Raw genomic sequence first — 26,506 nt, 5'->3', positions numbered from 1 at the left:
AATGCTCTTTCAGCTTCATTCTTATTCACAGTACCTATGTACTCAGAGATACTCCAGATTGAAGATGACAATTTAGTATTTGTTGTGACCAGGGTGTTACACTCAGTTTTTTAGTGGCTTGTTTATTACATCATCTATTTAGGTCAGGTTGTCATCATCTACAAGGTTATGCATAGTTCACTAATACATTTCTATCTTATCACATCGGCTAGTTATGACAACAGGATTTGCGATCCAGGTGTTGGTCATATGTATTTTTGGCTTGTTGAGGACCTTGTTGTAATTCTATTTAGTTTGACGTTGGATTCAGTGGTACCAGTGATGATCAGAGTTGTTCAGTTTACAGGTGCAGAGTTTTTCCAGAGAGTTATATGGGATTCAGGGATCCGGTTGAGAGATAGATTGCAGAGTGACATCTTGCTTCGCAGTCTGGTTGGAATTGTTTTTAGTTGGGCTACAGGGCTACCTACAGACTTGTATGGGATCTTGGTAGTGATTGCTTGAGGACAAACAATTTTAAGGAGGGGAGATTTGTAATGTTCCCTTTTTGGGACATTAGAAATATGGGAGTCTTATTTTATATAATGTTAAAATTGACTACGAGAGCGTAGACTCAAATTATTAAAAAGTCAATTAATGTTATAAAGAGGGCAAAAGGTCAAGGAGGAATAAGACGAAATGCTAGAGGGAAGTTGAAGAGTCACAAGGGAATAGAATGAAAGCCAGAGGAGAGTTGAAAAGTCTTAGTTTGTCTATTAAAAGGGGAAGAGGCTCATTCTTGGGTATGCTTATTTATGATTCATTTCAACTTTTCTCTCTTGTGAGAGTTATTCAAAAAGCTTCAGCTTTCAACTAGTATGAGGATGTAGCCCCTCGTGCCGACTGATAATGGATGCAAACCCATTGTATTTACTCGACCAACAGACCCTAGAATGATGTAGATGGCATCATATATTAGCCAAGACTTGAATCTTGATAGAGGAGAGATACATTGTATTTACTTGGTGTGTGGAATAGAATTCTGAACAGTGTCACATCAACTTTTCAAGTTTTTTTGATCATGGTACCTTAAAATGGGTTGAAAGGCTCAACTTGGTGACTGAATAGTATTCTAGGTTTAGTTTTAAGAGTTTTTCATTTAGTAAGCAAGTTGATTAGAGTAGTTTTGGAGGGTTAAATAAATTGTTTTTGGTTTTGAGAGTTCACTGGATCTGTGCTGACCAGTTTGTAAAGAAATGGCTCCCCCACTAAATCTAGCCATGGGAAATACCTAAGGGTAGATGGAAAACCTAGGGGAGTCATTAGTGTACATATTTCTAGGATTAGGAGTTGTGGAATTTTGGGGAACTATTTTTATTTTTAATGCTAATCCCTAGGCAAGCAGACAGAGCCCGGTTAGAGGTTTAGGACAAGGAAAAAGAAGCTTTCTTGCACGACAAAGAGGTACAGTACTAAACAAGTACAATTCCAAGCATTGCATGAGTACATCTTGGTGTGATAAGAGGTTCGAGAGGTTTACCAATCCATTTGAGAGGATTTTGAACAAGTTTATAGTTTAGTCCTAGGAAATAGGTGTTTTAGCCCTATTAGACCTACATAATAGGAATCACCTGTATGGACAACTTAGGAGTTTAAGGCCTACAAAATCCTTTAGGGAATCCAAAAGGGTCTTCGAATATGGAGTTTATTTGCCAGGTTGTTTGGAGAGTTTTTGCAAGAAAGAGGAATCAGCCAATTCCAAGGGCTAATTGGTATTAGGCCAAATTAGGCTACCTAGAGACAAAACCTTGAAATCGATAAGGAAGAAATCTAAAGATCTTTCTAAATGGACTCAAATGCAAGCAAATGGAGTGATCTCATGTCTATGGATGATCTTGCAATGAAGGAGGAAGTTTGTGAGAAAGTTGCACTTAGAGCTCTCTAAGTGTATGTGTAAGAGTACTAAACTAGTGTGTTAGTCTTCTGAGGGTAAGCACAAAGGTTCAAACTCTTGGAGAAGAGTTTGGATTGGTGTTAGTTAATCACCTAAGCCAATCAAGGACCTAGGTGGACTAGGTGCCTAGAAGAGGCAAGCTAAGTCTCTTGAGGAGCAGTGCAAGCACCCCTTGGAACACTCAGACCATATTGGCATCAAAGCAAGAGTTTTGATCAAGCTTGTGGTGGATGTTGCAGTCTACTGAATCAGTGGGAGAGAATACACCAAGTGGAGAAATAGAAGACAACACCATAGTGACTAACATTGAGTTAGCCAAGAAGGTTGAAGAACAAGAAGAAGACAACAAGTCATTAAGAGAAAGACTAGCTCAAATGGAGCAACTCTTGGGTGAAGTCCAAGACAAAACTGATAAGGTCAAAGAGAAAATTGAGCGAAAGGAAGAAAAAGAAGCAAGGGAGAAGGAACTAGAGTTGGAAGAAGGAGAACCAATGCTTGACCTTGTTCTTCCTGAAGAGCCATTCTTAAAGGCATTAAAAGCATTGAGTGGCAAAGCTTTAGAAGGAGTACCACTAATTAGTGGACAAATGGATCCAGATTCAGTTGTGGATTGGATTGACAGCATTGAGAACCATTTTGAATGTGATGGTATCTCGGAGGCACAAAAAGTCATGGTGGCCAAGTCTAGATTAAGAGGTTCAGCTCTTACTTGGTGGAAGTTTGTGCAGACTGAGAGAGAAAAGGATAGAAAAGGTCCTATAGTTACATGGAAGGGTATGGTAAACAAAGTAAAGCAGACATATCTTCCTGATGACTATGAAGTTCAGCTTCATAGGAGGAGACAATATCTTAGACAAAAAGATTTGCATGTCCAAGCATACACCGAGGAATTTCAAAAATCGTGTTTGAGGTCCAAGGTAGTTGAAGAAGAAAGTATCAAGCTGGCAAGATACTTGAATGGCCTCAAATGGTCTATTCAAGAAGAGATGAGCCTAGCAAATTTCAAAACCATTAGGCAATGCTACCAAATGGCCTTGAAGATTGAGAAGAAAAGCAAGAGAAAGCAAGAGACCTCTAAAGGTAAAGCTAAGTGCAAGGATAATAGAGGTCAAAGAGGTGGCTATGGTGGAAAACGTTCAGATTCAAGGGCTCAAGGTGAGGTAAAATTCAGTGAACAGCAGGAAGGAAGCTCAAGTAGAGGTCGTAGAGGAAGAAACTCTAATTCTAGAGGAAGGAGTGGTGGACAAGGAGGTAGAGGCAACTACTTTACCAATATAAAGTGCTACCATTGTAATCAAATGGGGCACCCTGCTTATAGATGCCTAGAGAAAGGTGGTTCATCACAAGGAGGTGACGAAAGGACAAACTTAATTCAAGATGAGTCCAATACAGCAGACAAGCATGCTGAAGTACCACTGAATTCAGAAGAAGAAGAAAACCTTGTGATAAGGAGAACTTTGATCAAAGAGCCAATGAAGGAGGAGCCAAGCCAAAGAAAATCTTTATTTAGAATAAGGTGCAGAATGATGGGTAAAGTGTGTAGAGTCATCATTGACACAAGGTCTACTGACAACATAGTGTCAGAGGAAGCAGTCAGCAAGCTAAAACTGACAAGGATACCTCACACTAATCCTTATAAGGTCACAAGGCTAAACAAAGGTTAACATGTGTTAGTAAATGAGCAAGCATGGGTCGAGTTCTCAATTGGAAGGTACAAGGATAAAGTTTTATGTGATGTGTTACCTATGAATGCATGTCATTTACTCCTAGGTAGACCATGGCAATTTGATCACCAAGCTATCCATGATGGCGGAAAGAACTCCTATACTTATAAGAAGGACAATGTGACTTTCAAGATACAATCATTGCTGGAAGAGGCTAAAGCAAAGACGACTGGTCCAAATGTACTTATGGTGAGTAAAAAGTTCTTACAAACCATGAAAGAAAGTGAAAGTATAGGTTTTGCATTGGTGTTGAGACCAAAGGAGGGAAATGAAGGTAAGGAGACTAAGAGGGCAGAGTTACCTAAGGAGATTCAAGGAATGCTACAAGCTTACCAAGGTATTGTAAGTGATGGACAACCATCAACCTCACCCCCTAAAAGAGCCATAAGCCATAGGATAGACCTTATCTCAGGAGCTATCCAAAGCATCCTACAAGATGACCCCTCAACAAAATGAGGAAATAGAAAAACAAATACAAGAACTCCTAAACCAAGGCCTAATTAGGAAGAGTATTAGTCCATGTACTGTACCTACTGTACTTGCACCAAAGAAAGGAGGAACTTGGAGGCTTTGTATGGATTCAAGAGCCATAAATAGGATAACCATTAGGTATAGGTTCCCTATCCCTAGGATTGAAGACCTAATGGACTGTCTAAGTGAAGCCAAGTACTATAGCAAGATAGACTTGAAGAGTGGTTATCACCAAATATGGATACATGAAGGAGATGAGTGGAAAACAGCCTTCAAGACCAATGAAGGACTGTATGAATGGCTTGTCATTCCATTTGGATTGTCTAATGCCCCCTCCACATTCATGAGACTCATGAATGAAGTTCTCAAGGACTACATAGGCAAGTTCGTAGCTGTATATCTAGATGATATACTAATCTATAGCAAGACAAGGAGTGAACACCTAGAACAACTTGACATTGTTTTCAAGAAGCTAAATAAGGAGAAGTTGATGATCAACTTGGAGAAGTGTGAGTTCATCAAAACAGAGCTAGTTTACCTTGGATTTGTTCTAGCACATGGTCAACTAAAAATGGATACAATCAAAGTGGAAGCTATCATGAATTGGCCTACTCCAAGGTCAGCAACAGAGGTAAGAAGTTTTCATGGTCTTGCACAATACTATAGGAAATTCATAAGACAGTTTAGTGCAATTTGTGCTCCTATGTTAGATACTATCAAGTGAGGAATGAAAACTAAGTTTGTATGGAATGAAAATGCTAACAAGAGCTTTGAGTTACTAAAGGAGAAGATAGCTACTCAACTGGTTTTAGTGTTGCCAAGCTTTGAAAAGCTTTTCACTGTTGAGTGTGATGCTAGCAATGTGGCAATTGGGGCTGTTTTAAGCCAAGAGGGAAAGCTTTTCATTCTGAAAAGTTGAGTGAAGCCAAGAGGAAATACTCATCCTATGACTTAGAAATGTATGCATTGGTCCAAGCTCTAAGAAAGAGGAGGCATTCTTTGCTTCCCAAGGAATTCATTGTGTATTCAGACAACCAAGCACTTAGTTTCTTGAATTCACAAAAAAAGTTAAGTCACAAGCACATGAAGTGGGTTGAATACCTACAAGCATATACCTTCAATATCAAGCGCAAGAAGGGTGTTCTAAAGAAGGTGGCAGATGCATTGTCTAGAAGAGCACTCACACTCCAAGAAATCAATTGAAGAGCATGGGGATAGATCATTTCAAGGATCTATATGCAGATGATGAGTACTTTGCTGACATATATAAGGTATGCGCTAAATATAAGAATCATTTTCACAGTAATTATGCTGAATATACTTTGCAAATTGATCTCTTATTCAAGGGGAATCAGTTGTGTGTCCCTAGAGGCTCTATTAGAGAGAATTTGATACTTTGAATGGTCATTTTGGGATCACTAAGACTCAAGACCTTGTTTCAAGGTTTTACTATTGGCCTAGAATGAATCTTGATGTTAGGAGGTATGTGGAAAGTTGTGTTATATGTCAAAAAGCCAAGGGCACTTCTGCAAATACTAGTCTTTACCAACCACTACCAATCCCTGCTAGGCCATGGGAATGTTTAAGCATGGATTTTGTAGTTGGGTTACCCAAGACAAAAGGAGGCATGGATAGTGTCTATGTGGTTGTAGATAGGTTTAGCAAAATGGCTCACTTTGTGCCATGCAAGACCACTAATGATGCCGCTCAAATAGCCTCCCTATTCTTCAAAGAAATTGTGAGAATCCATGGGTTACCTGTCAGCATTGTGTCAAACAGGGACACTAAGTTTATGAGTCATTTTTGGAAGACTCTTTGGCAAAGATTGGACACCAACTTGTCTTTTGGATCAGCTTACCGCCCCCAAACCGATGGTCAAACCGAGGTTGTTAATAGGAGCCTTGGGAATCTTCTAAGATGTTTGACTAAGGAGTACGGACAACAGTGGGATCAATTGATTGGACAAGCTAAATATGCCTACAATGACACCATGAATAGATCTATAGGGAAGTGTCCATTTGAGATAGTTTATGGACTACATCCTAGGGGTGTCTATGAATTGAGAGATTTGAAAGAAGGAATGAAGGCGAGTGGGTATGCTGATGATTTTGCATATGCCATGAAAGAGGTTCATGAAACATTGACAGAGAACACCATGAAACATAAAGCAAAGGTGGATGAAAGTAGAAGGGTGATTGAGTTCAATATTGGCGACTTAGTCATGGTGCATCTTAACAAGTCAAGACTGAAGAAGGGAGTCCCTCACAAGCTGCAAATGAAGAGAATAGGACCCTGTCCTATATTAGCTAAGTATGCTGACAATGCATTCAAGGTTGAACTGCCAGAGGATAGTGGACTGTCACCAATCTTCAACATTGCAGACTTAGTTCATTATAGAGGACCACAGCAAGAAGTGGATCAGACTTTGCATGAAGTGGTCAGAGATGTAGAGGATCTCCACTTACCTACTGCTACAGCTACAGTACTAGACAGCATACTGGACACAAGAGTCTATAAAAAGAATAGAACCAAAGAGTACAAGGAACACTTGATAAGGAAGCATGGACAGATGGATGCTGATGTAGTATGTATAAAGGAATCAGAGTTCAAGAAGTTGGGGATTGATCCAAATATCCTCAATCCAAGGGTGGATTGATCTTTTCATTTTGGGGAGGATGGTGCAGGAGCACACCTAGGCTACCTCCATTGTTTGAAAGATTTTTGGCTTGTACTTGACTCTAGCCAAGTCAAGAGCATAGGTTAGGTTGTATTTAGACCTTAGAAGGTCATTTGCATTGTTGGCTAGGTGAGTTAGTCATTAGGACTAAGGTCACACAAATAGCCATTGTTAGTTGTTATTTCAATTTCTAAGTGTGTATAGGAAATAGTGAGATGGAGTCTTTAATGTGTCTTAGGCACATAAATGTTGTTAAGGTTGTTATTATGATGCCTTAGGGTCATTAAGCTAGTTGGTTCCTCGAAATCTCATGAGGATAGAGTTCCTAAGAAATAGGATCATGGCTTAACAAGAAGTTGCCAAATGTTGAAAAAATATTGTCATGACAACATTGGCAATAATTGCAAAAGTTGCATGCAACATTGTTACCCTCGGATTCCCTAAAATCTAGGAGATGGTGCTCGACCAACAAGCCCTAGAATGATGGAGATGGCATCATATATTAGCCAAGACTCGAATCTTGATAGTAGAGAGATACATTGAATTTGCTTGGTGTGTGGAATAGAATTCTGAACAGTGCTACAGCAACTTTTCAAGTTTTTGTGATCATAGTACCTTAAAATGGATTGAAAGGCTCGACTTGGTGACTAAATAGTATTCTAGGTTTAGTTTTAAGAGTTTTTCATTCAGTAAGAAAGTTGAATAGAGTAGTTTTGGAGGGTTAAATAAATTGTTTTTGGTTTTGAGAGTTCACTAGATCTGTGCTGACCAGTTTGTAAAGAAATGGTTCCCCCATGAAATCAAGCCATGGGAAATACCTAAGGGTAGATGGAAAAGCTAGGGGATTCATTATTGTACATATGTCCAGGATTAGGAGTTGTGGAAGTTTGGGGAACTATTTTTAATGCTAAGCCCTAGGCAAGCAGACAAAGCCCAATTTGAGGTTTAGGACAGGGAAAAAGAAGTTTTCTTGCCGGACAAAGAGGTACAGTACGAAAAAAGTACAATTCCAGGCATGGTATGAGTACATCTTGGTATGATAAGAGGTTTGAGAGGTTTACCAATCCATTTGAGAGGATTTTGAACAAGATTATAGTCTAGTCCTAGGAAATAGGCGTTTTAGCCCTATTAGACCTACATAATAAGAATTGCCTGTACGGACAACTTAGGAGTCTAAGACCTACAAAATCCTTTAGGAAATCCAAAATGGTGTTCGAATCTAGAGTTTATTTGCCAGGTTGTTTGGAGAGTTTTTTTAAGAAAGAGGAATCAGTCAATTCCAAGGGCTAATTGGTATTAGGCCAAATTAGGCTACCTAGAGACAAAACCTTGAAATCGATAAGGAAGAAGTCTAAAGATCTTTCTAAATGGACTCAAATAAAAGAAAATGGAGTGATCTCATGTCTATGGATGATCTTGCAATAAAGGAGGAAGTTTGTGAGCAAGTTGCACTTAGAGCTCTCTAAGTGTGTGTGTGTAAGAGTACTAAACTAGTGTGTTAGTCTTCTAAGGGTAAGCTCAAAGGATCAAACTCTTGGAGAAGAGTTTGGATTGGTGTTAGTTAATCACCTAAGTCAATCAAGGACCTAGGTGGCCTAGGTGCCTAGAAGAGACAAGCTAAGTCCCTTGAGGAGCAATGCAAGCACCCCTTGGAACACTCACACCACTTTTCTTAGACATCCTTCGTGTTGTTATCCTAGAACATATTGAGATATCTCATCTTGACACTTATAATGGTAAGGGTGATCATGTGATTCATGTGAGAACTTTCCAAACTATATGTAGTGATTTTACTCATGACTATAAGCTTATAGCTAAGTTGTTCACACGCACCTTTAGAGACAAAGCTTTGCAATGGTATTGCTCTTTACCCCTTATTCTATTGATTCCTTTCAAATGCCTACCAACGCTTTCATTCAAAAATTTCAAAACAACATTGGTCCTCAAATTTCTTCAATTGATATAATGTTCCAATTTTAGTAAGTTTATAGAGTAGGGCATGATAAGTTCATCATTGCAACCTTCTTGAGATGACTGAGTTATTTGAGGGTCTTTGTTGATCGACTTGCTATTTATAGAAAGTCAATTATCGGTGATTACTATTTTTTTGCAGTGCAGTGGAGGCACATGGTATTGGGCATCATCAATATTTGATTGGGTCAATTAATTGAGCTTCATATTATAAGTTGTTTATTAGAAATATCTTAGTTAATGACTATCATTTTGATCTAAGTGTTATGATTTGAAAGTATGTGAAAGAAGCATCTTAAGTGAAAAGTGTAATGGAGAAGCCACACTTCATTTTGTCTTATAAAAGAGACTTTGGAGAAAACCAACCCATATTCTTGCCTATTGATTTTATTACTTTGGGAATTTGTTGAAGGTTTTCAATAAGGGTTTTTTCGTCATCTTAACTTACACCTTGTAATAAATTGGAGTACTAACAAATTTACAAGTGTCCATTTCAAATTTCTTAAGCATCTCCTTAGCATATTTAGTTTGTGGTAAGAAAACACCCTCATTCAACTGAGAAAATTGAAAAACAAGGAAATAGGACAATTCTACTAACATGGACATTTCAAAAGTTGACTACATCTGATTAGCAAAATCCTTCCATAAATTATCATTTCCACCAAAAATTATATCATTGACATAAACAACCACAATGAATACCTAATCTTCACCAGGCTTGAAGTATGGACTGCTACTTGCATTACCTCTGTGAAATCCTCTTTTAGGAGATGTTGATCCAGCCGAGAATACCAAGGCCTAAGCACATGTTGAAGCATCTACTTATTTGTGCATAGCCTTTATAGACCAATCTTGTCTTATTTCTAACAACTTTTCCATCTTCATTAAGTTTATTTTTGAATACCCATTTGGCACCGATTACATTTTTATTTGTTAGTCGAGGAGCCAATTCCCAAATTTTATTCTTTTCACTTTGTGCTAGTTCTTCTTTCATTGTGCTGGTCCGTTTTTTGTCAATACAGGCTTCCTTATACATTTTAGGTTCAATTTCTGATATTAAAAAGAAATAGGCTTATTCATTATAGATTTTGACACCCTTTTTCCTTGTTTGAATTCCATCATGCTTATCACCAATTATTTGTTGTTCAAGATGATTTCGTTTTACAAACTTGGACTTTTCTCGATATGCTTAAAGGAAATTTCACTGACATTTTCAAAATAGATTTCATCATCATCATTAGAAATGTTAGTCGCAGTTGTAGTTTCATTAGGAACATTTGAAGATGTAAAGGTACTTTGACTCACATTTCAGAACTACCAACACAGTCATCAGAGTTGTCCTTGTGTAACTATTCATTAAGTTTTACATTGATAAATTCAACAAATTTCTTTAATCTATTGTTATAGCATTTATATGCTTTGTTGTGAGTTGAACACCCAAGAAACAATCCTTCATCACATTTTGAATCAAAAATACTATGAACTTCCTCATCGCACTTAATATAACATTTCTCCCAAAAAATTTAAAATACTTTACCGAGGTTGGCTCACCAAACCACAATTTGTTTTGTTCCTTCTTTTGATTGCCCCATTTTGTTGAGGTGTTCTAGTTGTAATGTCTTTTTATACCTTATTCTTCACAGTAAGCAACAAATTTGTTAGACAAAAATTCACCACTTCTATTAGATCTAAGGCATTTAATTTCATAATCAATTTCTTTTTCAACCTTAGCTCTACAAATTTCAAATCTTCTAAAGGCTCCATATTTTTCTTCTAGAAATGTTACCCAAGCCATTCTAGAGTAGTCGTCTACAAACAACATAAAATATCTCTCATTTTTCAACCCTTTAGTTCTGGTAGGTCCACACAGGTCAGTATGAAGTTTGAACAAGTTCAAGGGCTTGTAGACTTGAATATTCTTTGGGCTTAATACTTACTCTAGTTTGCTTCCCCTGTTGACATTCTTTACACAATGCTTTTAGGCTTCACAATCTTAGGCATGCATCTAACTAAATTCAAAGAGCTGATCTTTACAAGGTTATGGAAATTAACATGACCTAGCCTCCTATGCTGCAACCAACTCTCATCTATTTAACTCAACTAACAATTTATGTCTTTTACCTTTCTTAAATCATAGACATTACTTTCAATAAGTTTACCTTCTTCTGCAATCACCTTTCTTGAATCAATCTTTTTAATTTCACAACCTTGAGTGTTAAAACTTATTGAATAGTCATTATCATTACACAACTATCTAACACTCAACAGATTATGTTTCAAACCATACATTGCTTACCTCCAACATACCATTTATGCTTAAGGAACCTTTACCTTGAATCAGTACTAAAGATTTATCTCTGAATTTAATTAAACCACCATTCCAATCTATGAATGTAGAGAAATTGTTTTTGTTGCCAGTCATATGGTTTGAGAAGCCACTATCAACAATCCATAAATTTTCTTTTGTAGCATGTAACGTTGTAACAACCAGAGACTTGTACTCTTTCTTCCTCCATACTTTCTTCACTATGTTGAGTAACCTGTTTCCTGAATTACCAGCATTCTACTGACAACTTCTTGCAGTATGCTCTAGATTCTGACATTCAAAGCAAACCAAATTGTATTTCCTTAAAACATCAAAAGAATTATGACTTTCAAAACTGAAACTTTGTCTTGCCCTTAATCTGCAGTTCATTTCTTTGTGACCAAAATAATCACAGAAATTGCAATAAACAAAGAATGAATTATTTCTTCTAGGAAACCATCTCCTTTTTTCAAGATTCATTTTATTCATTGACTACTTGAACTTTCAGCTTTCTCAAAACCAACCCCTTTTTTAATACTATATCACATTGTTGGGCCAGCATTTCAGAGCTTTTTACAAACTTCACTTGCTTATCAGGTATAGAGTTAAGTTTCTTGATTTTGTTTCTTAGGCCAACCACTTCACTTTCTACCTTGGAGCAACTTTCAGTTTTAAGAGTGAGTTCAAAATTTACCACATCTAATTTCCTCTTAGTTTCTTCAAGTTTGATTTTCAAATATGTGATTATTTGTATTTTGGCTTCAATATCTTTTGAAAGTTCATTACCTAAATTCACCTTTTCTAAACGACTGATTTCTTCTAAGGTGCACATCAATTATGGCTCAAGATCAATTTCCTCATCTGTACCACTGCCTAATTCAACATCGCCGAAATATGTGGAGCAAGGTCCTAGAGCCGTAAACAATGTTTCATAGCCGTGAATCGCAACATATCACCTTTTTCAAATGACTACTTTCTTCCAAGGTACACACCAATTCAGCCTCAAGAGCAATTTTCTCATCTGTACCACTGCCTGATTTATTATCGCTGGAATATGTAGATCAAGGTCCTATTATGATAATTGATAAGCTTCTATTATTAGTTAATGGTTATCTATTTGTAATCTATCGTAAATATTAGAATGTTTCTAATATTAGTTTGTCTGTAGTTATCTGTTAGCTTTCTTTAGCTTTCTTTTAGCTAGAATAGAATGTTTCTATTCTTTACAATTGTTTCCTAAGGAAACATCACTTTATTCTTTTGTATATATTGACTTCTCAGTCTCTATTAATATCAAGCTAGTATTTTAAATCGTAATATGGTATCAGAGCCAATACTCTAAAAAAATTCGAAATCAATTATAATTTCTTTGTTGAAATTATCTGTCTTTTATTTTCGAAATTATTTTCATGCATATTTGCTTCTAAAACCTCTAGTTCGACTAGGGTTCTCTAACAAAAAAGTGTGCCATTTTGTCTATGACTCGCACTACTTTCTCCAGTCTGCAAACTCATGCCCTTCTATCTGCAACTAGTGCTACTGAATCCTCAGAAAATCGAGATTATTCTCTATTGTTCAGATGGAGACCTGTTGGGTGCCTTTTCTTTGTAACTCACGCCTAGATGTTTTTGCCACTCGCGTCCAGATGTCTCTAAAAATCGCGCGCCTGTTTTGTGACTTGTTTTTTCCTTCTTTTTAAAGTGATCGTTTTTTGCCTATTTGGAGGCATCTAGGATTTTTACAAACCTTTGCTGGTTATTTGTGCCCAAATTATGCAATTTTCTCGGCAACTCCGCCATTTTGCTAAGCTTTTTTGAAGATTTTTGCAGCCAGATCCGTTTTTGCTTGAAACCCTAAATTTTGAGCTCGAAATTTTTTCCTAATTTCAAATTCTTGGTGGGTTTTTCGAGAGCTCAACTGGGTTTTCGTCAATTTTTTTAAATGCCTCAATTGCGGATCTGAAAACCGACAACATTTTCTTCTTGGGTTTTTTGAGCTCTCTTCTGGGTACCCCTTCAAATTTTTTGGATCTTCTATTTTTTTGCCTCGAAGTATGTGTCTTCAAAGATTTTCATGCTTTTTCACTTAAAAATGCGCTACAGCATCTCTGACTAATATTTTGCTCGAGGGAAATCAGAGGCTCAACAGTCGCAATTATGGCACATGGAAGCGGATGCTAACCATCTTTGAATATCACAACAACAATAAGGTGGTTGTGGTTCACAGTAGTCTTCTCAACAGAGGTCCTCTGCTCCAACTTCAGAAGGCTTTAGGAAAAACAACATTCAATGCAACTATTGCCACAAGTATGGGCACTTGAAGGTTGAATATAGGAAGCGCTTAGCTGCCCTATCTAACCAATCTGGTTAGCAGCCCACAGCGTGCGGAGTACTTTCAGCAGACAAAATTTGTCTTTTATGCTTTTTAACATATTTGTGCTCTGGATAGATTAACCATAGTAAAAAGTTTTGGTTTCGGCAATATCTCAGTTGGCCCAAAAAATTTGAAAATCTTAGAATCAGCAAAAACTCAGTGAAAAAAATCGGCATTTTTATCAAACATCTGAAAATATATAATTTCTTAAAATATGCTTAAAAATGCACACACCAAATTTGTAGAACATAAAATGATTTGAGATATCCACCATATATTAATCAAAGTTATTAGTAATTTAGTATTATAGTAAATTTAAATTACAGTAAATTTGAATTATAGTACAATATATAGTAATTGTTAAATTATATATATATATATATATATATATATATAATAAAATAGTATTAGAAGAAATTTAAAATTTTAGATTATTTACCAAAATAGAATATATTTTAATTTTACTATTACAAAATAAATTAAGTTTTAAACAAAAATTATTAATAAAATATATTGAAGTTTTAAAAAAAATTCCAAAATACTGTCGAACATACTTGGAAAGTGGAAAAAAACCTCCAAATCTGCAAGCTACCAAAAAACTCCCCAGTCCAAATCAATGTAGACAAATTTATATTGTGATGTCGTCTGTGATTCTTTTCCATCGTCCAATGCCAACTCAAAGGAACCTTTTCATGTCGTCCAATGCCAACTCAAAGTCTAGACACTATTGTCAAATGTAGGGAGCAATTTCAAATGTAGACAAATGGGAGTTGAGAGGCTAGGTCACAAATATTTTTAACATTATATGAAACCTAAAATGGCCCACATGACGACTTTTGAATGATATTTGCCTGTGATATTTTGCTTTTACAGCAATATATTCCAAAACAGGCGCCGCGATTTTTTTCCATTTCTCGTTGATGATTTACGGTGCGATATACTCGGCCAAGTTTGTGCTCCACAAAAAATTGCGAAATTAGCAATATTTCGCCGAAATTTTAACTAGGAGATTAACCATTAAAGGAGGGTATTACAATAATAAAAAAGCTTCTATTATTAGTTAATGCTTATCTATTTGTAATCTATTGTAAATATTAGAATGTTTCTAATATTAGTTAGTTTGTAGTTATCTATTAGCTTTCTTTAGCTTTCTTTTAGCTAGAACAGAATGTTTATATTCTTTACGATTGTTTACTAAGGAAACATCACTTTATTCTTTTGTATATATTGGCCTCTCGGCCTCTGTTAATATCAAGCAAGTATTTTACCAATTAAATTGTAATAGGTCTTAGAGCCATATACAATGTTTCATAAGCATCAAAATCACAATTGTCAAAACTATCATTCTTTACATACAAACTCTTCTTTTTCTTAGCAACTTCTTTGATTTGTATGCATATGATTTCTTTCTAAAGTTTTCTTCCTTGTCACTATTAGAATTAGGACATTTAGTAGCAAAATGGCCGCTTTCACCATAATTGAAACATTTCGTAGGAGACGTCTCTTTACTTTTACCAACCCTTTTGAACCTTTTAACCAGATTTGCTAGTTGTTCCTCTAGGTCTTCGGGTTCTAAACTCTTATCTTTAACCTTCTTTCTTGTTTTGAAGACCACTTCCCTTTTTGTATTGGCATCACCTACTAATCTCATTTCATAAGCAGTCAATATACCATACATTTCATCAATAGTTATTTTAGCGAGATCCTTGGCTTCTTCTATAGCAGAAATTTTAGTATTATATTAGGAAGGAAAAGATCTTAAGACCTTTTGTACAACAATTGGTTCTTTAACTTTCTTACCCAAACCTTTAATTGCATTTACAAATTCATCAACCCTCAAGATATAATCAACAATGTTTTCAACTTCTTTCATTTTTAATTCTTTAAATCTAGCTTTATAAGTCTCTAATTTAACTTGTTTAACTTTATCATCACCTCCATAAACATCTTTTAACTTATCCCTAATTTCTTTAGCACTTTCGTAGTGCATGACTTTAGTAAATTCATTATTAGCTAACCCGTATAGTGATGCATTCATAGCTTTAGCATTATTCTCATAGCCTACCTTATATGTAGCATCAATCAAGGGACCTTTGGGCAAAGTATAACCATTTTCTTCAAACATCCATGTATCATAGCCAATAGAAGCAATATAACTCTCCATTCTAACATTCCAAAAAGCATAATTGGCTCCATCAAACACGAGTACCTTATTTGAAGATGCTCCTTCTAAAGTTGTCATGTATTCTAATTTCTAACCACAAAATCTGCTTAGACTGGTTAGGTCTTTTGACAAGCATGTGGCTTTAATACCTATTGAAGAACACAACTTTACTGGGGGGGTGAATTAGTAGTAAACGGAACTAAATCAATTTCCACTTTGTATCAACTTTTAGAAGGTTACTTCAATATATTTGAACTAGACATCAAATCTAAAAAAGAAAGCACCATGAAATCAAGAAACAAGGCACATGAGGCAATGTATAGGAATGAGACATGGAAACCCAATGCGGGAGAAAATTACAATGAGAAATGGTGCTAGGATCTACTATCCTAATCCAGCCTCACGAATTTGAACCAATTACAATCTTTAAGGGCTCCAACCCTAAGGAGTCTCCAAAACCCTAATTCAAGAGCAACAACTCTTATAGAGAGCACAAAGTTTACGGCTCCAACCTCAAACAACCTTTACAACTTTACAATGCTTTGATGCAATGTGATTCTCCAATTAACACCAATTTCCTATCTATGTTTGAGTTTTAGAATATATATGTATTAAACTTAGAAAATGGAATTATTAAAATCTTCAATTGAAACCTAAGTTGCCGATTCGGATTTGGGGACGGATTCGGGTTCTAGTTCGGGTTCGTGGGTTTAAGCAAAATAAAAAAATTCTCATTTGGGTTTGTGGGTGGGTTCGTGAGTATATATATGCATTATGTGCATAATTGCAAAACTAAGTCATTTCACAGTATGAATATATGTTGCTCGATCATTGATCAATGCCAAATGCCAAAGATAAACATTAAATACTAGCTCATTAATCTATCTTCATGATTGTAAAGATAATCATACATTGAGTTACTAAATTGCAAAACAGACTAGTTCATCAAATAATAAAGTTTGAAAAATAATCATAAATGACATGTGTTTGGTAGTTTATCAATGATTGTAGTATCAAATGTCCTTCAAGGGTCAAATGGGTCATCAAAAACAAGGGATCAATGGCTTTATCCTCAGCTGCAACTATATCTAGATCCTCATCATTGGAACACAAACCTGTTCCACTAGTCCCAGATGGTACTATATCATCGTCCTCCTCAACATGAGAGATTAGATGAGTGAAATGTTTTTTATTAAGTTCTTTTTAAGGTTACATAAAAACAATATTTAAAAAAAACACTCTTAAAATTGTTTTATTTCATATTTTGGCTATGGGTTCGCCCGGCTTTGTTCCACCATGGACCTGGGCAAACCCACAGTTTAAAATCTGGACTTTGCCTAGACCCACAACAAACCTAGATGCAAATCCGGACTCGTGCGAACCTAGACCCGATTTCAGGCGGCAAGGTACGAACCTAATAACACAAACTGAAACACATGCATATTTGTAATGTCCCCTATTTTTAGCAGTTGGCAGGTAGTCGATGAGGTCGGTCCATCATTGGTTTGGTGGGAAGTTTAGAGGGTCCATGGTGATCGACTTACTATTTTCAGTACGTCAGTGATGGTCGTTTCCATTTTTGGAAGGCACTTAGGTCATTTGGTGATGATATTGCCACTTTCAGTGGTATATATTGAGTTTAAGTTTATAAATTGCTTTTGGGCACCTAGTGGGAGTATTAATCATTTACTCACATAGAATATAATCCTAAGTCTTAAAAGTAATGCTTTTAAGTTATAGGTGTGTTTAAGAAGCCTTTTAAGTGAAGAGTGTCTTCATGAAGCTTTTAGCTTGGGAGTTATTTATTATTAATTCAAATATATTAAATGAAGGCTTCTAATTGAAAAGTGGATTGATGAAGGCTCTTTGGTGAAAAGTGTGTGAGAGAAGGCTACTTGTTTTTGGTGTCTTGAAGAAGACATCTTTAATTGTTATAAGAGCAATGCTTTTTTGAAAGCAATTCATACATGATGCTTATGTTTGATGAAATTGGGTGATGAGAGTTCGCGAATATTTCTTCAAGCTGAGACGTTTTCTCTCTTGAAATTATTGCTCTTTGAGCCAATGATTGTATTGGTGAATTGTGTTCTTGTGTACTGTTATCTGATTCGATCCATGACTGGAAGGGATTAAGCTGAGAATTATTTTATGCATTGCCTGCAAATTGCTTGAGAAGGGTTGGTTTCAGCTGGGACACATTCCTGCACTCCTAACTAGCGTTACGTGATTTTTGGTGGCATTTTTTTGTCTTGTACTATGTTTGGAGCTGCTAATACATACTGTGATCATAATTTATGGTGGCATTTTTTTGTCTTGTACTCTGTTTGGAGCTGCTAATACATACTGTGATCATAATTTATAGAGCTACATTTAGAATCTAAAACAGTGTCTCCTCTACATACTTGGCAGCATTTCATTGTCTTTACTAAAGGCCCCAATCGGATTTTTTAAGGCTTGGCATGAGCATACATTGGCTGCTCCTGGTTGTCCTTGCTTCCACATAGCCAATGTCCTCACCAAGATACCAGGTTCTAACTATTAAATGAGTCTTTGTATAGGTGCATTTGCAATTTGTGAATATTTGCAAAAACTATTATAGCAAATAAAGTTGGAGTTTGAATCATAATTGTTGACTTTGAATTTCAAGCATTGTTATTTATATATTCTGAAAAACGCTAAAATCGTAATAGCCCAAAACACAAGAAAATATAAAACTTTAAACAAAAATAATTATTCTTCAGCATAGTCAGGAGTGAGCAGCAAGGCTCCTTACAATATCTGATAATCTGATGAGCACTGAACTGATTGAAATTGCATACAACACAATGACTCTTAGAAGTTCTGCAATTATTACAAACTGAAATAACACTGTCCGTCCTTAAGAAGCAGAATTAGATACTCTGAAATTGCCAATCACAAAATAATATCTATGTATAAAACCAAAGTTTGGTATCACTATTAAAACCTCTGATGATATAAAACTGATGACAGCACTGTATCATACTCTGTGTTATTATTGAACTGCATAATCTCAGATTTATCAAATTAATTAAACCAAGTAAAAAATCAAAGAGATCTACATCTGAGCATGGGCTTTAGAATTTTAATATCAGTTTGTTGTGTCTCAATCAACACCCTTCCAAACCCTCTGCTGCAATCCTTTCAATTTCTTCATATTCTTCTACAGCACTATGTTTCATTTCACATTCCCACTAATCTCCAATATATACAAGTTTTCTTCAAAACTTCTGTTTTTCTTAATTCATCTTCATCGCACACAAAACTTCTTATTCACAGCACCTGTACATTATTCTTCCTAACACACCGCATTATTCAAATGAACCACACAATATTTATAAGCCTGGTGTTCAGTTTCCATTTTCGTTGAAGTATGTGAATGGTTTTTCAATTAAAATAAACAATCTATAATTGCCGAAAATTATCCATTATCAGGACCTGTTTAAGTGCTTGGTAGCCCAATTAGCTCAAAAAATATTAAAAGCAGATTTGACTGCTGAATCATCAAATTATGTGGCAAAAATAACCGATAGTTATAAATATATTTTAGATTCCAATGAAGAAATTATTTGCGGCTATGAATATTGATGTTTATTGGAACCAAGACTTTTCATGGTATAAACTGCTCATCAGCACCAACTGAACTTACCAGGCGTAAACTTACGCAAACAAGTAATATCCCTATCATGGCACTTGAAGGAAGTTAATCACAGAAATGTGCCATTTAAATTATTGTTTTTACAAATATCACCAGCATATCAAGCAAGCCTGAATAACAACATATATTGTTACGGTGGAGGTATGTATCAACCATATTCAATTTTGAATGTACAATATGCTGTATTTTGTATATGTTGGAGCCATAGTTGTGAGAATCACCCTAAAATCGCCAAAATTGCCGGTCTGGCAATTCGATTCATGCCTAGCGATTTTTTTGGAGCCAGTGAATCGAATTACCGTTTTTTTGTCATGAATCACCGATTCATGCAATTCATGCAAAAAATTGCATAAATCAGCCTGGTGAATCGGCACAAGCAACCAAGACTGAAGACATTTTTTTTAATATTTTTTTGTCTTCCCTCTTTGTTTTAACCCTAAAGGGCCTTCTAATTGTTTAGCATGAATAGAAGAGAGGATCTTCAACTTAGATTCTTACATACATTTATGATTTGATGTCATATGGATCTTCATCTTAGATTCTTACATACATTTATGATTTGATGTCTTATGGATCTTCCTCTTACATACATTCTATGATTAGAATCATTATGACCTTATGATTTCTATTTACTTCAGGTACAGCCTACAATTTACATTTTATGTGTAACATAGTTACGTATGTGATGGATTTTTCATTTATGTTCCATGTTTATGTATGTTAACTTCTATTTGATGATGTTATTGTGTGTTTAAGTTATATTCAATAAAGGGTGTATGAAATAAGTTTTAAATTGTTGAAATTTCTAAATTTCAAGGGATTTTTAAATTTGCCGATCCGTAGCCAATTCGATTCCGATTCATGGCAGATTCGCGATTCGATGTGGCCTTGCCAATTCCGATTCTTGTTACTTTGGTTGGAACCATCAACATCCGAGATACTTTGTGAATGCAACAAATCTAAATTGAAACTCTGTAGAACGAGTCTGAATATTATTATGTAACAACCATTGTTCAATATGAATGTTTTTGACTAATTATGATTAGACATCAATGACACTAAGTCCAACAGAAGATTTGTGTTTGAATTTTCTGCAACGCTTGACAATCCATTGTTGGACTCTCAATCATTGACTTACATCACCTCTTCAAGCCATTTTTCATTAATTTTTGAATTTTCAAACATATATTCATCATAAGTATAGCAATAGCACAAGTGGATTTGAAAAACACACCTCTAAGAGTTGATCTTGTTTGGGTTGCTTTAGCAGATTCTCGCATACATCATTTGGTAATATCTGCAGGAAATTATAACTTACAAATATCAGCATAGAGATTTGTCGCCACAAACTGAATATTATGATATTTATTTAAACATAGGTAGCATATATAGGAAACCAGTAAACTTTAGAGCACTTCTGAAAACAATATCAACAACTTTTGCAGTTTATTGAAACATTCCAAAAGAATGTTGAAAAGCATGAATGATGGTAGAGCAATATTGAGTGAACTTAACCAAATGTGCAATCAAGTATGTTGCAAGCAAAAAGAGTAAAGATTAAGCAAATACTTTCAACTTTTCTTTAAAATTGATAAACGCATTTTCAAATAGTTAATTAAACAGTACTCTTTAAATTGAAAGATGATAAATTGATAATGATTATTCTTGATTTTTTTTCTTTTAACTCTTGTCCAAATTAATTATAGAGAATTGTTACAAAATATTATCCCCTGCTACCACATTTATAAACGTTAACATAATCTTTTCTGAAACTGTTAGACAAAGCTTTCCCTTCATACATATTGATATACAATCTTGATGTTTGCATAAATGATATTTGATTTTATATGATTTCAGAATGCAGCTTCACTTTTTTCCATGCAAAGGAAGCCTATTTTAGTAAATAGCATTTGGCTCCATAGTTTTTATTAAGGCGGGTACCACCATGATCATTGAGATGTTGGATGCAGACATTGTGAATCATAAAATTTAGAACATATATGTAAGCATGAATGAACCAACATTATCAGAAAACCAACATGCCTTCATAAGCATCATTATCATGACTCTTGTTGCCCTCACAACATGATCCAAAGGCTTTTGCCTTTGGGTCACTTAAAATTTAGTGAGGCCTTAGCTAGTTATAGTTGTTGTAATTGAATTATAAAAGTCACAAGATGTCCTAGAAGTCCAGCCTTATGCAATCCCAAACAAAAACTTCTCGATAATAGCTTGTAACCAACCAACTACCAAAAGATACCATGGGTCAGAAACCACTACTCTATCAAAGTATTACAATTAGTCTGACCTCCAGTATATAATCTAGAGTGTACTAAGGGTATCTCAAAGCATGTCTCCGATTACAAAGTAATTTAAGACATGAGCTAAGTATCTAGAACTTTGGATCAAGCCCTAACAAATGCCCTTCTGACCTTATGTTAGCTCTCTGCACATAGCATACCTAGCTGTCTTCTAAACTTAATGAGTTTGATTCTATAAAGGGATTTTATAAAGATATCAATTCTGTAACAAACGAATTTTCTTAACTAAAAAGATTGAGTTACATTCTAAATTAAGAACAGATATGAAAACAATACTTCAACCAATTTACCGAAGTGAACATCTTTAATTCCATTTCATGTGAAATTAACTGAATTAACATTCAACTAAAATAACAACTAACTGAAATAACTGATTTCTATCATAATTACAGAAAGAACTTAAAACATTATCATTAATTCTATGATATTTGATATTCACAAGAGAAAGTAAATGCATAGTAAAGGATGATAGAAGAACATACAAAATCTAACTAGAGAGTCTCATAATGGTTGTGCAAGTCTTGGCTTTGGGATAAGAGGATAAACATTAGATTAGGCTTAACCTCCCAACAGCAGACCATATCAATCTCCACACAATCTTATGATAAGAAAGGCTCTCCCTACCCTGGGGCTAGGCTTGGGGTACTATTAGTCCAGCCATCCAAGCAATACTGGTGTTTAGAATGCCCACTCAGTAATAGATGGGCATGCCTGATTAACTGGCGCCACCGACATCATGTGATCTTGGGTGTCTATTCATAGAAGAGTACAATTCATTTGCTGAAACTCAACTGATGGAAAATAATATTTTAGTACTAGCATGAAGCTGTCCTTAAGACTCGAGGACTTCTCGTAAGAAATTTCAGAGGATTATAATTCAAATTTGGAAGACAAGCTGATTCAAGATGGAAATCATAGCATGACATATGTATTCGGTTCAGGCTTAACATGGTTAGATAACTTGATGTGCTTGATCGAATGAACTATTTGATAGACTTAATTTACTTCACAGCCAAGCATTGTTATTTGAAAATCCTTGAAAAACTATTTTGCATCTATACTTTCGAATGTAGTACATATACCAAAATAAACATTAGAAAAACTAATCACACAACTTGATCAATGAAAGAATAGACCTTTGATTAATTCTGAATGGCCCTCTCTCGAAAGTCTGATTTGCCAATGCAATTTTCAAATTGCGAAGACCCTTCAATAACAAGAATAGTAGCCCAGTTTCTCTCCAATATCAGGCGTAAGAATAAGGAAAAGAAAAGAGAAGAAGGAATGGAACAAAACAACAGTATCAATGCTCGCTACTAGACATACCCTCGAGCATATATCAAATGAGAATAATATAGAAGGCTCAAATAGAAGCCACGGCTTTTGACAGCAATTACAAAAAGATTATCGGCTTCTTGGTTCACCAGTTCAAAAAAAAAGATGCCAAGTGTGCTCCTCATCTCTTATAGAGACTTATAATAATGAGAAAAAGAATTCGAAGGTCTCCTTATTAAAAGAATAATTTATAATTTTATACATATATATTTGCACATTTTTTATGTTATTTTCGAATGGTGTCATCATATTATTATTGTGTCCAAGGTTATACCTATTAGGATACACATATTTATATATGAGCATAATTGGGAGATTATTTTATCTTCATATCCTCTCAATGTATATGTATGTATGTATGTATGTATACGTATGTTAATAGAGATGAGCTTGAATTATTTAATACTATGGTTAACTAACATCATCAATAAACGATTATACATAATAATTGATAACAACCAATTTCATATAAAACAACGGTTACGTATAACTACCCTTTTCACATGAACAGGGAAAAACAATAGTTTTTAACTAATCATCTCAATGGCTATAATAATTTTTAAATAGGTCAAAATTTTGGAATGTAACATACCCTTCCTCTTATGTTTTCATCATCCCTGATGAATTTCACAAATTAATCTTAAAAATAACATCAGTCCAATTTTTATTTTTTTTAACATTGCAGTTATAAAAGAAATGAAGACAAGGATCAGGCTCTGGCCTTGGAGAAAAGGTGGGGGTATTTTTGGAAAATCTCATTGTAGTCTTCCCAAGTAGCATTATCCTCTGCATACTGATCCCACTGGACCTTGCATTGAGTCACGTCTCAATTTTTTAAGCGTATCTTACGTACCTCGAGTATTCTAAGTGGTTCTATTTCCACCACTCCTAGATCTCGTACTTGGAGTAGGTTCCAATCAATTATATGATCATTATGAGTGATATATTTCTTAAGATATGACACATGAAAAACATCATGCATCTTGGCAAGAGCTGGAGGTAGTGCAAATCTGTAGGCTACCAAGTTCATGATTTCCAACACTTCAAAGGGTCCCACATACCTTGGAGCTAACTTGGCATTCTTACCAAACTTGATAGTACTCTTTTGGAGTTTTACCTTTAGTAGCACCTTTCTCCTATTGAGAATTCTCTAGGTGTCCTTTTAGCATCTGCATAACTTTTCTGTCTATCGTTGGCTTCTTTCAATCTTTGATAGATTTGAATTATCTATTCTTCCATCTCTTTGAGCATTTCGGGTCCGAGAATAGTTTTGTCCTCAACACAATTCAAGCTTATAGGGGTTCTACATCTGTGACCATATAAGGGCTCAAAGGGGACCATCTTAATGGTGGATTGATAAGAATTATTATAAGAAAATTCCACCAAGGGTAGATACATTTCCCACTAGTATTGCCGATCCATACAGTAAACTCTTAAAAGATCCTCCAAAACTTAGTTTACTCTTTCTGTTTGACCATCAGTCTCAAGATGATAAGCCGAGCTAATATTTAACTTAGTTCCTAATGCTATGAATAATGTTTGCCAAAATTTGGAGATTATCTTAGCATCCCTGTCTGAGATGATTTTCTCTGGAATTTCATGAAGTCTAAAAATCTCTTTCATGAACTTGTGAGTGATTTATGGAGCTTCATCAGTTAGGTTTCCTAGTATGAAGTGAGCAACCTTAGTCAATCTATCCACCACTACTAGGATAGTGTTATGTTTGTTTCGTGTCATAGGTAATCCTTGTACAAAATCCATGGAAATTCTCTACCATTACCACTCTGGTACTTCATATGGGTGTAGGAGGCTGGTTGGGTAACGATGTTCTGCTTTTACTCTTTGGCATTTGAGGCATCCTACCACAAAATCCATTATCTCACTTTTCATTCCTTTCCAAAAATATAGTGGTTTTATATCTGACAACATTTTAGTCACTCCAAGGTGTCCTAAATAAGGAGCTGAGTGGGATTCCTCTAGGATCACTCTTCAAAGTTTGGGTTTGTTGGGTATATAAATCTTGTCATGATACCTTAAAAATCCATCTTCTTCTATTCTAAAATCTGAGTACCTGGGATCCTGTGGGTCTCTTATAAGAGCTTGGCTAACCTCTGTATACAATTCATCATGCTTTAGATGTTGTAGTACCTGATCCCTTAATCTGAAATTTATGACGGCCATTGCGGAAATATGTCTTCTTCTGCTTAAGGCATCTGCTACCTTATTTTCTTTACCCTTAATATAATTAATATCAAAGTTGTAATCTACTAGAAATTCCAACCATCTCCTCTGCCTGACGTTAAGATTGGGTTGAGTAAAGATATACTTTAAGCCATAGTGATCAGATCAAAGTTCGAAAGGTTTCCTAATCAAATAGTGCCTCCACATTTGGAGGGCATGCACAATAGTTGCTAGTTCCAGATCATGAGGAGCGTAATTTTGCTCGTAGTTGTTTAACTTCCTTGACTCATATGCAATCACCTACTCTTCCTGCATTAGTACACCTCCTACTCTTTCCCCTGATGCATCAGTTATAACTACAAATTTCTTTTGTGGGTCGGGTACTCTTAGTATAGGTGCAGTAGTTAACTTCTCTTTCAAATACTCAAAAGTTTACTAACATTTTTCAGTCCATATAAATTTCTTTCCCTTCCTCTGAAGTGAAGTGATCGAGTAAGCTATTTTGGAGAAATTTCTAATAAACTTCCTATAGAATCCTGCCAACCCCATGAAACTTCTAGCTTTTGTCACATTCTTAGGTATAGGCCATTCCCTAATTGCTTTGATTTTTGAAGGATCTACGGCTATTCCTTTAGCTGAGATAATATGTCCTAAATACTAGATTTCTTTCTGATAAAAAGCGCACTTAGACAACTTCCTGTACAGTTTCAGTCTTTGTAGGACTTTTTCTAGATGCTCTTGATGTTCTTTTTTGTTTTTCGAGTAGATTAGGATATCATCTATGAAGACCAATACAAACTTATCAAAACAATCTTGAAAAATGTTCATCAAATTCATGAAAGTTGTCGGAGCATTGGTTAACCCTAAGGGTAATACCATGAACTCATAATGCCCATATCTAGTTCTGAATGCAGTCTTGTGAATGTCTTCGTCCTCGATGCGAAGCTGGTGATATCCTGACCTTAGTCAAACTTTGAAAATATTGTAGCGATTTCATTTGATCAAAGAGATTGTCGATTCTAGGAAGTGGGTATCGGTTCTTGATGGTGACCTTATTGAGCATCCTATAGTCTATGCACAATATCATAGTTTCGTCCTTTCTAATGAACAATATTGGGGCTCCCCAAGGTGAAACATTGGGTCGAATAAGTTTCTTATCTAACAAATCTTGCAAATGCAATTGTAACTCCATTCACTCTGTGGTGGTCATTCGATAAGGGGCTCAAGAAATTGGTTCTACTCCGGGTACTAAATCTATGGTAAAATCGAAAACTCTGGATGGAGGTAGTCCAGGGAATTCTTCTGGAAACACATCCTAGAATTTCTTAAGGTATGGATACTCCTCCTTGAAGGGTTCCTTCAATTTTTCTCTAAT

At 35.4% G+C, this 26,506-nt stretch overlaps 1 protein-coding gene across 4 annotated transcripts in view; it reads right to left on the bottom strand.

Annotated features, from left to right (window-relative positions):
• LOC149567683 (P-loop containing nucleoside triphosphate hydrolases superfamily protein) overlaps positions 1-26,506 on the bottom strand; it is a 216,871-nt gene that overhangs the window by 164,387 nt on the left and 25,978 nt on the right. For all 4 annotated transcript variants that reach the window (XM_089820945.1, XM_089820944.1, XM_089820943.1 and 1 more), the window contains exon 2: positions 20,529-20,591. In XM_089820945.1, coding sequence (XP_089677071.1) covers positions 20,529-20,591 — 63 coding nt within the window. The remainder of the gene's footprint in view (positions 1-20,528; positions 20,592-26,506) is intronic.

This window comes from Cupressus sempervirens, chromosome 3, assembly GCF_028749045.1.
Source record: "Cupressus sempervirens isolate cs-2001-9-10 chromosome 3, ASM2874904v1, whole genome shotgun sequence".
NCBI classification, from domain to species: domain Eukaryota; kingdom Viridiplantae; phylum Streptophyta; class Pinopsida; order Cupressales; family Cupressaceae; genus Cupressus; species Cupressus sempervirens.
This window is presented reverse-complemented; position numbering and strand designations above follow the sequence as displayed.